Raw genomic sequence first — 16,463 nt, forward strand, 5'->3', positions numbered from 1 at the left:
TTTTGACATGCTTTTGATTAACATTAACCTGATTTATTCTTTGAAATTCAGATATACCTGAAATGCCTTACTGAATTACAATCATGTATTATAACTTCTGTTCAGATTAAGTATTTGCACTTACGATACTATTCGTGATTGTTTTTAAGAACTCTGCACAGGATCATTAAACAAAACAACCACAAACTACTATAAACATGTAGCTCTCAAATACGTTTTTGAATGCAAACTTCAAAAAACATATTCAATATTTCTTTTGGGCAATCCTAGAAAAGTACACAGCAGCTGAATCACACTTGTGAACATGGCCTGCAGTATGACAGCATATAGCTACAGAAAATCAAATGCAGTAGCAACTAAGTTTAAGTCTTCAGATGAGCTCCATAAACGTTTAGAACAACAATTAGCATCACTGCATCAGGAAGATCATATAACAACTACATTTTCTGCCGTGGATGTCTTGCTGCCTCACAGGACAAGCAAGCAGAATAGTAGAATAACAATTAATGACCTCCTCCAGCTCTTACTCAATTCCAGGTTTGCAGCCTCTGTATTTACAGTCATGGAATCAACACAACTGCAGAACTCACTATTTCAAGAACTGTAACATGAGATTTATCTCTCAGGCATGTAATTTATACCTCAGTCCTTTACTGAACTAGAAAAAACACCCTTTATTGACATAGAGGAAAATGTAGTTTTATTGTAATAGTCATGCATGTAAGGCAGAATGAATCCCATGCAGAGTGATTTAACCCAGTTAAAGAGGACTTCAGAGACTTCTGCAATGTTAAATAATGCCCCAAGTGGAAGTAATTAATGAAGAATTTAAATTGTCAGACAGCGACAGCCACCATAGGGACATCTTTACTATAATGCATATTAATTTGACTAAAATTGGCATTTGGTATTTTTACAAAACATTGCTTTAGCATTAGGTAAGAAAGTCTGAGATCTGATTAGAAAATGTATGGATAAAGACTTCCAACTTCTACAACCAAGACAGTTCAAGCAGAGAAACTGCGAGTCACAGTAGGAAAATCTATGACAGAGCAAATTTAGGAATTATCACCCAATGCAACAATTTTTCAGACAGTAAATGTTAACGAAACGAAAGCCCTGTGTCAAAAGCTTTGAAGAAACTGCGTATGCACTTAGAAACGGTGCTTACCTTATAGTGCGTAACACAGGCAGGTTTATAGGGATGCTCACTTTCTACAACAGCATAGTGATTGGAGGTAGTACAAGCTGAAAGCCCTTGCTCCGGTTGGTTTCCAGTGGTGCTGTCTGTAGACTGATTTGGGTTAAAAGCTGGAGGGGCATATTTCTGATTCAGAACTGCCACAGAAGGAAGTAACTGTTGTACTAGGCCAAAGACCTCAACAGCAACCTGTAACATAACACCACACGCAATAAAGTATTACCTATGACTGAGTGAAAACAATACTCACAAACTTACATTTCTCTACAGAGATGGTTTGGATGTTTTCAGAATATCACTACTACAATTCATCCAGTCACTTTCCAATTCTGCATCTACACAATCTTGATAAAAAAAGAACCACTACATTCATCTCAAACACTTATCTTGCAGACTTGTCAAAGCTGAAACAAAGATCTGTACACAACTGCAAGATACTTTCACTAAACCAGCTCCTACTAAAAAGCTGTAATATTTACAAATATGCATGAGTTGACAGAAAGCAAATACCATACTGAAGTCCTAGTCCAGTTATATTTTGTTCTATAACAACACTGTTTTTTCAAATATTTAATATATTTTAATGCATTTAGTGTTAAGCATCGCACTTATCTCTGTAATTTTTGACACCTTCCAAGGAGAATACTTCTAAAGTAAAACACTTTGTTCTAAACACCAGTTCATCACAGTAACAAGTTAATTAAAATTTGAAACTATTTTTGATGAAATTAACCTGCTAGATTTTTAGTGGCCAGATGTCTTTCCTCCCCACTTTAATGAGAAGACAGAAAAGAGTTTAACCTGTTCATGTTCATTGTTCATGACAAAGCAATAAAAGGCAATCGTGTCTACTAGTGAAGGATTAATGACATTTGTAAATCTAATAACCAATTTCAAGAGTGTTTCAACCCAGGGACATGGAAGAATGCTATGTGACTGAAAAGTAAGATTATTTTTATTTACAGCTGACATCTTCCCATCTCTAAATTTGCTATAAATAATCTTAATTTAATGAGCAGGTACCGCTGCTTTGGATTTTCACTGTAAAAGTAGAATTTACGTAATATCTTTTAAAAATTCTTCCAACTAATATTCATCAATGACTCTGAAATGAAGAGTATTCTAACTTATTGTCTTTTCCTACTGTTAAAGTCTTTCATACTGTGAGGGTGGTGAGACACTGGCACAGGCTGCCCAGAGAAGCTGTGGATGCCCCATCCCTGGCAGTGCTCAAGGCCAGGCTGGATGGGGCTTTGAGCAACCTGGTCTGGTGGAAGGTGTCCTGTCCATGCAGGGGGTTGGAACTAGGTGATCTTTAACGCCCCTTCCAACCCAAACCATTTTAAGATTCTATGATCTTTCTCTCTGCTTCTTTAAGGTATTTTTTTCATAATGTCTTCAATGTAAGTTAAAAAGAAAACAGGCATTTTGAAAAGGTGATTTGTTTTTAAAATTCCTGACTCTTGGAAAATTCATAATGAGTCACATGGTCAAATACAAACCATTATATTCACAAAAACTTAAGAAATCAAGATGTTTACATTTCCAAAGTAAACCTTTTAATGTATAACACTCTTAAATTTCTTCAATAATTTCTGTTGAGGAGCATACCTTGGGAATAGCTGCTGCTACTGGTCCTATGTAGGCTATTATGAGGGGAAGCAGCATTGAAAACAGACTGGAAGAGCTGAGTAGTTCTGGAATGTCTTCAGCTAAACAAAGATAAATACAATACAGGTATTATTAATAAATGTACCATAGTTCAAAACACATCTTATTTTTCTAGTTTGCTTCTTACAAGTTAAACTTCTAGTTTCTACACTAGGTTTTACTTCACATTATTTTCATTATCTAAATATTGTCAAATTCTAAACCCGCAAAGTTCAACCAAGATAAACAAGCCATTATATACAGATCTCTGTTAAAAAATTTCCTCCTCTTAGAGCATAATTTTATTACATTCTTTGCCAAATTGTGAAGTTGTGTTCATACTTTCTATGCTACAAAAGCCAGCAAAACAAACTCCTCCTGGCCCTCCAAATCAATTTCTACAGCACTATGTAATATTCTAGATATGAAGATGGTAGCTTAAAACCATTCAGTTTTAAGGCTAATGTTTACATTTCTCACAAATGGATGTTTAAGTCCTTTTAACTGCATTTTACATTCACCAGTCTTCCTGATCATCACTGTGCAAAATGTGCAATAAATTTTGGAACTGACCTACCACCGTGTATTTTTTAGAAATAAAGAATCTTACCAGCTTTAGTACGATACCTACTAAATTGATGAGCAAATTTATACAAGATATCTGCCTACAATACCTCAAGTACAACTCCAATGACTTAGAAAGTTACTCACAGTTTGATACCTACAGGAATGAAAGATTAGAAGAGTACTCTTTGGAAAGCAAAAGAGAAATATCACAATTTTTCTATTACTGATGTTCTACTATTATCTCTTGCTATCAAGGAAAGAAGTTTTGAGAAGTGAATTTTTAAAGTCAATTTTCAAAAGCCTTACCATCTACAGCAAGAGCCCTGTGCAACAGGTCTTTGGCTGCCCGTACAACAGCACTCACGACAGAAAGAGCCCTGCTACAATTTTTATCTTCTTCATTAGCTTTGTTCAAAAGCTGTGATTGCAGATCTCCATCATACTCACTCCTGGATGGTGGATTAAGTTAAAGTAAGTTCACAAAATACAAAATTATATTAAAAAAAGAACATGACTGACTGACTTTTGGCACAGAATAAATTATTAATTTATGATAAAACAATAAAGGAAACAATCAAAGAAACCACAGAGGATATTTTGGAGGCAATGCCTCAGTGTTAGCCCTTTGCAATAATTTTATTTTTATTTGGCAGAAAATATGAAAAGCATTTTTCTGAAATGTTTCTTTTGACTAGATGCCTTTCAAACCACAAAAATGTATTAATAGCTATGCTCTTCCAAGCCCAACCATCTATCTTGATAAAAACAGAATAATACTAAATGCATCACAAAAATGAGTAAAACTCAGTGGATATTTCTGCAATATTGTAAAACAGGGGAAAAAGATTCTCCCTTCCTATTCTAAAGATTAATTTTGGTTTTGAAATACAATTTGATGGCTACCCTTAAAAAATAGTTTTTTCCTTGAAATCCACCCTGTATGAAAACTAGGTTCTCTTAAACAACATTATGCATCAAACTATGTCAAATAAGGTATATAAAAGATTTGGTTTGATTCACTTTTTCAAAGCAGCTGAATGATAATTTAAAGCCCTCAAAATGACAGTGGTCAAGCCTTGGCATAGACAACAAAAATCACTTAATCAACATGTAAAAACTTCCCATTCTCTTTCAGCTATCTTATGTTTGTCCAAAAAGACTTGATTTTTCAAAATATTATTTGAGAACATTAAGATTCCAGGCCTGGCACCTGAGAATGCTCAAAAACTTTACTTGGAGCAGTTCAGTGTGCAACGAGGATACCTAGCCTTCTCTATGACTTGACTTAACCACTCTTTCAAAAAAATGTTGATTTGGTGGGTGTTTTTTTTTTTGTCAATGTGTCCTCCTAGAACAGTAGTTTTGCTGTCAGCCTCAAGCATTTTTAATTTTATTTTATTAGTGACTGACAGTGGGTTTGATTCCAACTGGGTACTTTTCCAATAAAACCTTCCACAGCATTTCTGCCTTTATCAGAAGTACATTAACATATTACTTTTGGTATGACCTTTCCTGGCATTTGCATAAGCAACAATTTTATTTGTATTTGCCCATCCTTCAAACAAAATCGAATGTGAACCTTACGAGTTCTGTTCTATAATAGTTCACTGAACATTTGTTCCTTTGCTGTAGACAAATCAAAACCTCGAGTCATTATTAAACTGGGAATCCTCAAGCTAAGTCTGTAACTAGCCATCCATCAGATAACATTTAAGTTTGTGTTGTCCAAGCAGACTTCAACAGACATTGTGATTACAGGCAGCAGTCTTCAAATTTTCCAAACAAAACTTAATTTATCCTGTAATAGTTCTGAGTTGTGACATTACAGTTCTTCAAAAGCTTCCTAGAATTTTATCACAGCTGAAACAAAAAAACCCAAAGATTGCTCTGATCAGAAGACAGCACTTTGCCATATGCTAACTTAAGTTAAAATGCCTTGAAGCTTCCTTTTACTGGTTTTATGTCCTTAGCTTTTCTGAAATCAAAGAAATGGTTATTTCTTCTTTATTCCTACTTTTGCTTATGTAAAAGTGGAAAATCCAGGACAAGGAATAAATATTGTCTTTGTCTTCTTTCCTGTTTCTTATGTAATATACTTCATAATTATGATACTTCAAAATAAGATTCCTCCAAATGCTGGAGGAATTGCCTAAACACAGATGTCCAAGATTCCAGGAGACTAAATCAACGAAAGTATCATGATGTGCACCACTGTATTTCCATTCTTTAATAAGCAATTTCTGTCATTACTGACAAGCTGGATTTGTGAGTCTCTGAGAACATCTAATGTCATGTTTTAAAAGAGTTCAGAATTACTCTACATTAAAATATACTGTTACTATAATTTTGCTGGCAACTTTATTTCTTTGTATTTTAGCTCCTTCAAAACTTTCTTAAGAGCAACATGTTCTTGTGATTGTTAGTCCAAAATATGTCACTTGTAGCGCTACTTATTTTATCCTCCTCATCTTTTAGTAGGTAGGTACACCTCACACATAATTAAATATTGAAGTAAATTACTATTCCTTGCTCCTTTTATTCCTTTGACCTCCTGTTGATTGGCCTTTTACGACAGAAATTGAGAACCGAGTAAAAGGCACGACACATTTATTTGTTATACAGACTATGGTAGTAATTCATATAGTCAGGTGCTGACACTTTTTGAAAAACCATGTCTTCATACATATCAGGGCAAGTACCTCAAAAATTAAATCAATGCCTTCTGCAAAAGCATAACCTTAAGTGTATTCCTACTATCATCCTGAAAGGCTAAAATAAAGCTTCCCTGCAGGACAGTCAGATGTTTCAGTTCATTTTCTTCAGGCAGTTGCAATTTCTCTTTTTATACCTTTGAACTCTACAGAAGAGAGAATACAGTTCCTATAGAAACAGACTTTGTTTTGCTACATAATGCAATCCTTTCCAGCAACAGAGGAAGGAACAGAATGAAGTCAGAAAGATAAGCATTCCAGTGAGCAGTGTCTCAAAAGTCTCTTAAGTTAAAGAAAAAAAAAAGGGATTGAAGTAGTGCATCTTACCAGTCCCCCATATTACAGCTTTAAAGCAACAGACAACAGACCTTGTAAAAGAGGTCAACCATCAAATTAGTTGCCAAGTCAAAAAAAAAGAGAACCTAAAACAAGACTGGAAGAGGCACCAGTACAACTGGTGTGTTCACTAAATAACTGAAGTCTGAAACTACACTGGAAGAACAGAGTAATACTGTTAAAGAGGCTCTTTCCTCAAACACACTCCAGATATATTTATTTCTGTTACTTCTCAAAAATAGATGTGGTATAATAGCAATACAATGGTTTTACTGTTTTTTCTTAGAAATGGATCATGACAACACACAAACCTGTAATAAAGAATCTGTGGAATTTGTCCTCGTGTTTGGTTTGTGCCATTACTGCTCAGACTACATGTACTAAATGTAAACGTTACACCATCTGGACACTGAACTGTGGTCATTCCTCCATCTCCATTGGCAGTCCGGCTTCCATAATTCCTCAAACGAACTGCGTATTTCACATTTTCCTTAAAAACAAGAGCCAAATATAGTACACAGTAGAAAACAAGTATATAAGTTAAGGTTCACAGTATTATGAAAGCTATTATATACGAAGATGATCAGAGGGCTGGAGCACCTCTCCTATGAAGACAGGCTGAGAGAGTTGGAGCTGTTCAGCATGAAGAAGAAAGGGCTCCAGGGAGACCTTATAGTAACCTTACAATACCTAAAGGGGCCTTATAAGAAAGATGAGGACACTTTGTAGTAGGGCCTGTAGTGATAGAAGAGGTAGCGGTTTTAAACTGAAATTGGGTAGATTCAGATTAGATATTAGAAAGAAATTTTTTGCTGTGAGGGTGGTGAGACACTGGCACAGACTGTCTGGAGAAGCTGTGGATGCCCCATCCTGGCAATGCTCAAGGCCAGGCTGGATGGGGCTCTGAGCAACCTGGTCTGGTGGAAGGTGTCCTGTCCATGGCAGGGGGGTTGGAACCAGGTGATCTTTAAGGCCCCTTTGAATCCAAATCATTCTATGATTCTATGATTTTATCTTAATACTGGAGAGCCTGGAAAGTCCTTCAAAGCACTCCACAAATTAAACTAAATGAAAAAGATCCAGCATTTAACAAAAGTCAAAGCTGTTCTGTGTTCTCAAAATATGGAACATAACTTATGGAAAATATTACTAAGTACTTGAAGAGTAACCAGGTACCCAATGAAATCAGCTACCAAATTGCATGCAAAAGTTCCACATTCAAGAATGTTCTGAAATTACTAAGCAATTACAATTTACCTTACGCTATTATAAAAATTAAGATTTAATTTCTTTTTGCTGCCAGGGTTTGAACTTTTCAGTTACAGGGTTGCATTGGGACTTTATAAAGCAAACATGTAAACATCTAGTTGCAAATATGTACACAAACCAATTTACATTGAACATTCTGATTTTATTATCTAAAGTCATATGAAACCTACAGATGCATACATCTTTTATTTACCTTCAGTGGCACAATTTTGTCAAGTCTGATTTCAGCTATGTCACTGGGAGAATCATCTGTGGTGTAAGTTCCTTTAACCAACTCTAAAGATGTCCATCTATGAGAATGAGTTGAATCTCCAGTATGATCACTCTGATTCAAAGAAACAAAGTCATCTAAATACATTTATAATGTAAATACATGACATTCATTCATGCAATTGTGCAAGTTATGTTTCCCTGCATAAATTATTATACACAGCATTACCAAAAAAAAAAAAAAAAAAAAAAGGCTGGAAAACCGGTTCAGGAGTCAACAGTGAAGCCTTTCTGCTAAAAAGGCAATTACTGAGCAGAGAGGTTGATTTCCCATAGCCACCTATGCTTGTCCTGTACAAGAGATTAGAACAGTCGAAGTGGACAACCGGGTGTAAAAGAACAGGTTTTTCTTCATTACAAGTACACAATACAGTTTTATGCTTCTTCTAAGGGACTACAACAATACATGAAACATTTGTACCTACAGTCTGAGCATGCTGGTAGGCCACCCCTTTCTTTAAGTTTTGGTTTAAAACATTTTAACTTTGTGTCCTTTATTTCTTATTTTCCTTCACAGTCTGAAAAAAGATAACTAGTACTAATTAAAATTTAGCTCCAGGAAGTGAAAAGCCCACTATACTTGAAATATTATTTTTAATAAAGTAAGATTTCAAGACCACAGCCAAAGTAAGGACATCACTGAATATGGTATGTAGTTTGCAATACCATAAAAATCACCATCAGAAGCACAAACCCCCCTACTACCAGTGCACCGTTTAACTAGTAGCCCAGACCGTATAAGAATATTACAATATTACTTTGTAAAACATATTATAAAGAACTCTGAGGTTACTTTTGGTCAAATATGTTTTTTCAAATGCAGCACTTACATCATCAACTAATACCTCCAACTCGTACTCATGAATTCCTCCTCCACCATAAACAGAAAATCCTACTACAACTACACCAGGTTTGTCAACAGAGAAACATATTGCATCAGGGGATCCATTCCCAGTATTCCAGCTTCTTCCCTGACTTGTTTTAGTGAATCGGTTTGGAGTGGATTTGACAGAATGGAGAGAGTTCAGCCCATCAACCTGTAGAAAATGAAATACAAGCACCAGAAAAAATGAATCACTAAACGCTAGACAACTCTAATAAAGCAAACTGAAGTGAATTAAATAACCAGATTTTCAACTAGGCAAATTTTAAAAGTCAACTGATGAAACACAAAAGATGGCACTACTGCAGCTTCTATTCAATATCAACTAAAAAGAAAAAATAAAATATAATTTATGGTAATTGGAAATTAACTAGGAGTAATTAGGAATCTGATTCTTATTTTTTTCAAGTATTTAAAAATATATTTTACAGGATGAATTAGCACAAAATACAGCTTAACTGTGCTTCAAGAAAAGGTGGGTATTTTTGCCTTAGGTCAATATTAAGAGAGGACATATACAGATCGTATATAATAGTAAATACATCTTTAATCAAGATGTTATCAAAGGCTTGGTTCTTTCTGTGAAAAGTCTGCTGACTGTACAGAGACAGTGACATCCCTTTAATAAAATCAAATAAGATTCCATCATTTAATGACTTTATAGCCTCATGAAAGGGAACTTCCGTTTGTAATTATAAATCTCTGGATTTTAAGAAGTTGAAATCAGTACCACTCTCAATTTTGAATACAAAGCAAATAAACTGGAAAAAGTCTAATGATATAGACAAATATAATATGCATAATACATAATATTGAATATATAAAGGAAGATACGTGTAAGGAGTATCTTGTATATAAAGGAGGAAGACACAATGCATAAACAAAACACATTATAAATTCTGACCCATAATTAAAAGCAGATAGGATTAGAACTTGAGGCACCCATGATACCATGAAGGGAACAAAGATGCTCAGGTATGTGGCACTGGCTCTAGTGAGTACTGAACAAAATATATTTTGAGTGTATACATGCAGAGATATGCATGTAAAAAGAGAAGAACTTAAAAAATTTGCTGTTTTATAAACAATCTGCAGTATTCTGCAGTTATAATGCAGTAGCTAATTATCACCAGTACTTCCTTAGTACACCAAGTACAGGCTTTAAAATTTATGTTAAATATCTGAAAGCTACCAAGAACTGAGAATTCCACCATCTGTGAAACATCTGCACACCTATCAAATTCTTACCACAGCCTGAATCACACATTCATAATATACTTGTTCTGAAAGTCTTCTACTAATGATTTTATAGAAGCTTTACCTCAGATCCTAATGCTGATGCTGTAAGCTCACTCACAATACTAGCAAGCAACCCACAAGTATTAGAAACCAGATGTGAAGAGAAAAGTTCATTCTCTCTTCTAAGGCTGTTCCGTACTGGTAAAACAACAATGACCAACATCTTTTCCAGAACTTCCCGAAAGCTTGTCATCCCTGAAACATTTTCTTCACTCTGCATTATGAAGAGAAAAATGACAAATGATATTGCTCTTACTTTAAAAAAAAACCACACGGATTTTCACATATTATAAGCACTATGTAACTAAAAAGCCTGTGACTTCTTAATAAGAAATGTCTAAAGAGTAAAAAAAAAATAATTCTCAAAGCTATCACAGTATGTAGTCCTTTGTCAAAAAAAAGATTAATACTCTTAAACTTTCAGAATGAGGCGGTCTCAACCTTTTCTTATTGCATTGGAAAGATATAAGTGTCCTCTTCAGGAGAGAGCTTTTCTTACAGCCCTCTTTGCCATACTATCTATAAGCATACACTAGAATACAACACATATACAGCTACCTATGGAATTCTTCATATCATTGTCTTCCCCATTGTCTAAAAAGAAACTCAGAAGCTTTTTGGCTTTGATATTGGCAAAGAGAATCTTCTATGCAAATAGGTAAGATAAAACCAGTAGTGGGATGCTTATAAAAACAATTGTTGTTTACTGAATGAAGACTATGAAACAAATCTAAGCTTAGGGATCTGCTGTATCTTCTACCTAGCAGTGACTTCCAAAGTTTTTCAAAAACTTTTATCCATACTGAAAATCATTTCCAATAAGGAAAATTAAAATCAGCTGTACTGATAGAAGTCAAAGGTTTGTCTCTCTCAACACTGCGTCTCCCAAAGACACCCAAGTAGCGAACAGACAGGGAAGACAATCAGGTCAAGCAAACTTGCACAGGTACATGCACAGAACTCTTTCTACCTTTAACTTTTAAAGAGGCAACTGTACCCAAGACAGAAATATTATCTTTGCATTTAATAGCTTTTGGTGATTTTCTTCTTCATTAATTTGTGCAGGTACTTTCTAAGTCTGTGAAAACTTTTAATATAATAATGGCCTACGGGAATATGTTCCACAACTTAGCTGTGTATTTTACGAAGAACTTACCTTTTGCTAAAGTCTCTGGTGGCTCAAAACTTTTGGTATTGCAAGACTCAACAATTATCCTGTATTTACCTTTCATGCATGATTCATAATTTCATAAGATCCTACCTCTCGTCTTCTAAAGTGAAGAATACTATTTAGTAGTCCTATATCTTTGTTTATCATCTTTACCTTTTTAATTCCCGTAAATATATTCTGGAATAACAGAACTGCAAAAATACAGCATTTGGGAGCCCTTGAATACAAAATTGTCTAGCAGCCTTTGATAGAACTATATGAACTGGGCTTCCCTTGTCCACTGCGTGTTGAGTCCTTTAAAAACTCCAGCTTGAGACGTGACTTTTTATTACCAAAACTGTGTTGACTCTTGCTCAAAACACTGAATCTATGCACATGTTCATTCTTGTGATCATGTGGAAAAGCGAAAGACTGTTCCAGAAAACACTATGCAATGGAAGACAACTCCAAACTATATTTCTGCAGATTTAATATTCCAAACTATATCAGAATAATTTTTGCTCATTGTCTGAAAAAGAGATAATTGGAATATTTCAGACCAAAAGATGAAAACTGGACAAAACAGTAAGTTTCTGAAACAAGTGTCCTAGAAAGAAAACACTCAGGCAAATTCAGCTACATCCTTATAAAGCTAAAACTTGAACTTACATGGAGTGGTTTTTGTTGCAAAGTAAAACAAACACATTGTTAATTTTTTAGAATACATCCTAACCTGACTAAGTTTTTCCATGTGTGCAACCAAAAGAGGAAAACGATGGGCCAGAGCAGAGTCATTCTCAGTGCTGACTTGTTTAACCATTGATCGCAACAACGCCTCTCCATCATAAGCAATTGGAAAGATAGAGGTCAGTTTTACTGATGTATGGCAGAGAGCTGACATAACAGCAGCAAGAAGCCGGCTACTGGAGGTTTTGAAGTTTGCTTCTTGAATGTCCTAAAAACATAGAAAGAAATTAATAGAATTGGCACCATTCATTCAAAGTAAATGAGGGAGAAACTGCTTTTGAGAGGAAATTTCCAGTTTTATAGCAATTATAAAAATAGTTTAGAGAAAGAATTTCATATATTGTTAGCTTTCCTGTGAATTTTACATTATTTTCTCTCATGAGCTTCCATTTAGATCTTTCAAACTGGAGTAATTAAAATGAGTTGGTTGGTATGTTTTAAAATAATAAACCCATTTAAATTTAGTTTTGAAATTATGGCACCCTTGGAAGACAAAGCACTTATTATAATTGATAAATCTAATACGAATAACATATTAAAGAACTGATTCTTCCTCAAATTTTATATGCTAAATAAATTTTTATGCAACACATCAAATTGTTTAGAGCTCACTGTTGTAAGCAAGCGACTACACTGTTTCGATGTGGGATGCTCAATTCACAATAAGCAAGATAGAAGAAAGCTGTTGATTATAGAATAATATTGCCATCTTCTCAAGTACTTTGCTGGATCACAACACTGTTGTAACATTTATTAATAAGAAATTACTCAAGTACTAATGATGACTATTAAAAACGCCACATGTATGCTCCTGAACAACATGCAGCACGAGTAATCACTATAAGGCATGGCCTCAACACTGAAGAAGCAGGTGTTGAGTTATCAGCACCACAAATTTTCTTCAGAAAAAGCAGTAAGAGAATCTTACTGCTAAGGGAGAGAGAAGTTCCTAGGCTCTTGTTGAACTTGGACACTTTAAAAACCAAAACAAACACCAAAATCAAAACAAACCCCAATTATTAAAAAAACCCAAACAAACCACAGCAGAATTCAAGTTGCAAATGAGGATAAATACTGCTTGGCTTCTCTTTGAGAAAAAGGGCAAGCTCAGTTCTAATATTTGCTTGTGCCATTTTATTGTACCTGGTCCAAACAATTCAGCAAGTCACAAAGACATGCCCACTGGAGAGCTGGTGTTGGATAAAATGAATGAAAGCAAGCTGTGAACGTATTATGGCATTCCTGAAGAACAGCTTCTAAAAGACTGAGAGGCTGACTGAGATATCCTTGTGGATCATTGTCCAACTTCACCATGCAATGGTCAACACCTTCAGATAAAATTTTTCTCAGCAAGGTCCTAGTTTTTCCAATGCAATCTGCCAGTTTGCTGGTTTCTTCTACAACTGCCTTAGCCGTAGCTAGAAGGTTACACAAAGAGGAGTGTTAAATGTACAATAAACAAAACATTTTCATATTAGATGCACATTTTACATGCAAATAAAACAACAAGAATTTAGCAAAATTAATGAATCTACATTCAGAGAAGTTGATTTCAAAAGGAAAACAGTGAAAGTGGTTAAACTACATCAACAAAAACTGAACATTAGAAACTTCCAGTTTTCCAGTCTTTCATAATATACACTGAATTTTAATATGAGTGTTGTTAAACTACAGGCATGAAAAACAGAAACTGTCTTTCAAATTTAAATTGTGCTCACCACCAAAGAAACTACTATGTACAGAAATGGCAAAAAAGAATGTATAGCCCAAATGAACTTAACTGTCAAGACCAACAGAAGATTAACTTTACACACAAGTAAATAATACACACAAGTTACAGTGTAAACATGTGCTGTTGGATGCTTGGTTATACAGATAATCGCAAATATCCAGTCTCTTAACTATTCCAATAAAACCATCTGTGTAGGCCATTTTCATCTTCTAGCAAATCCTACATGAATACTTAGATGAAATATTGAATGTCCTGTGGATTATTATTTGCTGATAAATATCAAACAAGTGATTAAAAGCAATACCCGATATTGGATATATTTCACAGGTGTAGACCCTCAGCAACCTCAGGCAGCAAGTGCCCACAAAACGCAACCTTTCTAAATCCAAAAGAGTAGCAGTGTATTGGAATCCTTTAAGTCCACGCAGTTCTTCAACTCCCAGCACCAGTGTTGTCCAGCTCCAGTGAAGGATGCTCAATAAAGATTCAAAGCATTCCTATGTCAGGATTATGAAAGACACAGAAGACAGATTTTGTGTTAAAAAAAAAGTGAACTTTCAGCATCAGTATAAGATGAAAAGCAAACAACATCTGTGTCCATTCTTGTTATAAAAATGTATTTATGTCTATACATACCTACCACACAACACACAAATCCCATTGTCCTTGAGAACAAAAGAGCACTGACAATGTAGGGAACACTTCACTATAATAACATGTTAAAAGCAATTTATAACATATATTATTATGTGTGTGGAAGTCTCTTAGTTATTTAAGAACTAACAACTGTTTGTATTCATCTGTAATACAGAATTTTCTGGAAATTATATGTGTTTCATCTGTGTATGAATAGTCTAATACCTACTTTTAACAGAATACATTCTTGTCATAACAGTAAAGACTTATCAGGGCTGTCTTCACTTTGTTTTTAAACAGTTATGATCTGCAGGAGCATGGGAACTATATCACATTTACAGTACTTGAACATTCAACAGAAGCACATGATAGGACACGAGATATCTGAGGAATTAAAAAGTTTTATTTGTCCAAAACTTTGTTCCTACTACTATTACATGTGGTTGATAGTTTCATAAAGTTGTGCCTCAGAAGGCAAACTACAAGTATTTGGTATGGAATACCTTCAAGCTGCAACAATTGAACTGATTGTTCAAAGTTAGTTATGACTAATGATTCAGAAAGTCAAAACTTTACTCTTATCCCAGTTCACCTCTGTGGTGAGGGATAACAGCAGCAAGATAATGAAGAGGGATGATACAATGTGAAGTATTAAAAGCCACAGGAGACCATAACTTAATGCAAATATTTTTAAGCAAACATACAGTAAGAGTAACTATCAATATGTTGATAATATGTTTACTAAACATGCAAATTGTGTAGAAGAAACCTGAGCGGACGATCATCCTAATCATTAAGAAATACTGAAGAAATAGAGAATACATAAATGAGAGAAAGCAAACCAGTTAAGAAAACTGGACTGCAAGTGTTTGTATGGTGGCAGTAACTTCAATGTAACAATCAGCTGAGAATACTAAGAGTACTTGCTATGCAGTATAAAACATAGAATAGGATGGAACTGAAAATAATCACTGCTTGTAACATATAAGGAAGGGACTGTAGTTCAAAAACATGAAGACAGAATTGGCCTTACCCTGCACGACAATACTGCTTTTCAACTTAATGCAGTGTTCCTCAAAACTCGACTAACCTCCTTGTATGTGAATAACTGCAGACTCTCTTCTATTAATAGTTGCAGTTCACTGTGCCTATTAAATACTCCTTACCTCAATTTATCAAAGTTTAATTAAAAGCCATCTGATTCTCAATGTATATTGGAATGCATCCCAGAGGAAGATGAATCTCACCAACAACTAATTAATGACAGTTATTTAAAAGCCATGGAAGAGAGCATGTAGTAAAGATCCCTCAAAACTCTAAAGAGCCTGCTAAAATTAATTCCTTGGCAGGGAGTAAGGGTTCTACATTGAATACAACCAGTAAGTATGAACTCAACCCCACACCCCAAAAAACCAATACCAAAACTAAGTAACTCAACCTTGTAAACATACACATTTCTAGGCTCTCATCCTTAGGTCAATACCAAGCTTAGCTTAGATTTAAGTTTACATCTGAAATCTTCACAAAAAGTAAATAATTACAATGTTTTATACATCAGTGTACATAACCTCTGCTTGATAAAGCAGACACTAAAAAAATCATTAGTCATTTCCACATATACATCTCTGTTTTCTAAGTATGAATGAGCCTACAGGAAACACACAAGATACTTGATAATACTCACCACTGAGACAGTTCTGGCAAAAGATCTCTTTAAAATATGCACAGGTTCACTCGTTTGCTGTTTTCCTTTGGATGCACTGCCATCACTTGTTGGCAGCCTGGAAGAACAAATTAAGAACTAACTTGAAATCAGCACTTTTTACTTTTAGCAGTTTTGACAGCTTGTATTATTCAAGTGGAACAAAAGTGCAAGGGAAGTTTAAGGTAATTATCCAAAAAATGTTAAATTTCAGCAGAACTTTCTCTAGTTCCTAATTGTTCTAGGCCAGTAATCAAATATCTTGAATTCTGTTCAGCTGGCAGAATTGTGACAATTGATAATAAAGTTG

General features: G+C 34.8%; 1 protein-coding gene across 22 annotated transcripts in view; it reads right to left on the reverse strand.

The window, feature by feature from the left end:
• MYCBP2 (MYC binding protein 2) overlaps positions 1–16,463 on the reverse strand; it is a 202,020-nt gene that overhangs the window by 86,757 nt on the left and 98,800 nt on the right. For all 22 annotated transcript variants that reach the window (XM_080374375.1, XM_080374363.1, XM_080374371.1 and 19 more), the window contains 11 exons: positions 16,136–16,232; positions 14,120–14,312; positions 13,227–13,501; positions 12,070–12,291; positions 10,209–10,400; positions 8,835–9,041; positions 7,928–8,059; positions 6,777–6,955; positions 3,725–3,867; positions 2,813–2,913; positions 1,172–1,390 (listed from right to left, as the gene is read on the reverse strand). In XM_080374375.1, the coding sequence (XP_080230501.1) occupies positions 1,172–1,390; positions 2,813–2,913; positions 3,725–3,867; positions 6,777–6,955; positions 7,928–8,059; positions 8,835–9,041; positions 10,209–10,400; positions 12,070–12,291; positions 13,227–13,501; positions 14,120–14,312; positions 16,136–16,232 (1,960 nt within the window). The remainder of the gene's footprint in view (positions 1–1,171; positions 1,391–2,812; positions 2,914–3,724; positions 3,868–6,776; positions 6,956–7,927; positions 8,060–8,834; positions 9,042–10,208; positions 10,401–12,069; positions 12,292–13,226; positions 13,502–14,119; positions 14,313–16,135; positions 16,233–16,463) is intronic.

The sequence above is a fragment of the Falco punctatus genome (genome assembly GCF_963210335.1).
Source record: "Falco punctatus genome assembly, chromosome: 2".
NCBI classification, from domain to species: Eukaryota; Metazoa; Chordata; class Aves; order Falconiformes; family Falconidae; genus Falco; species Falco punctatus.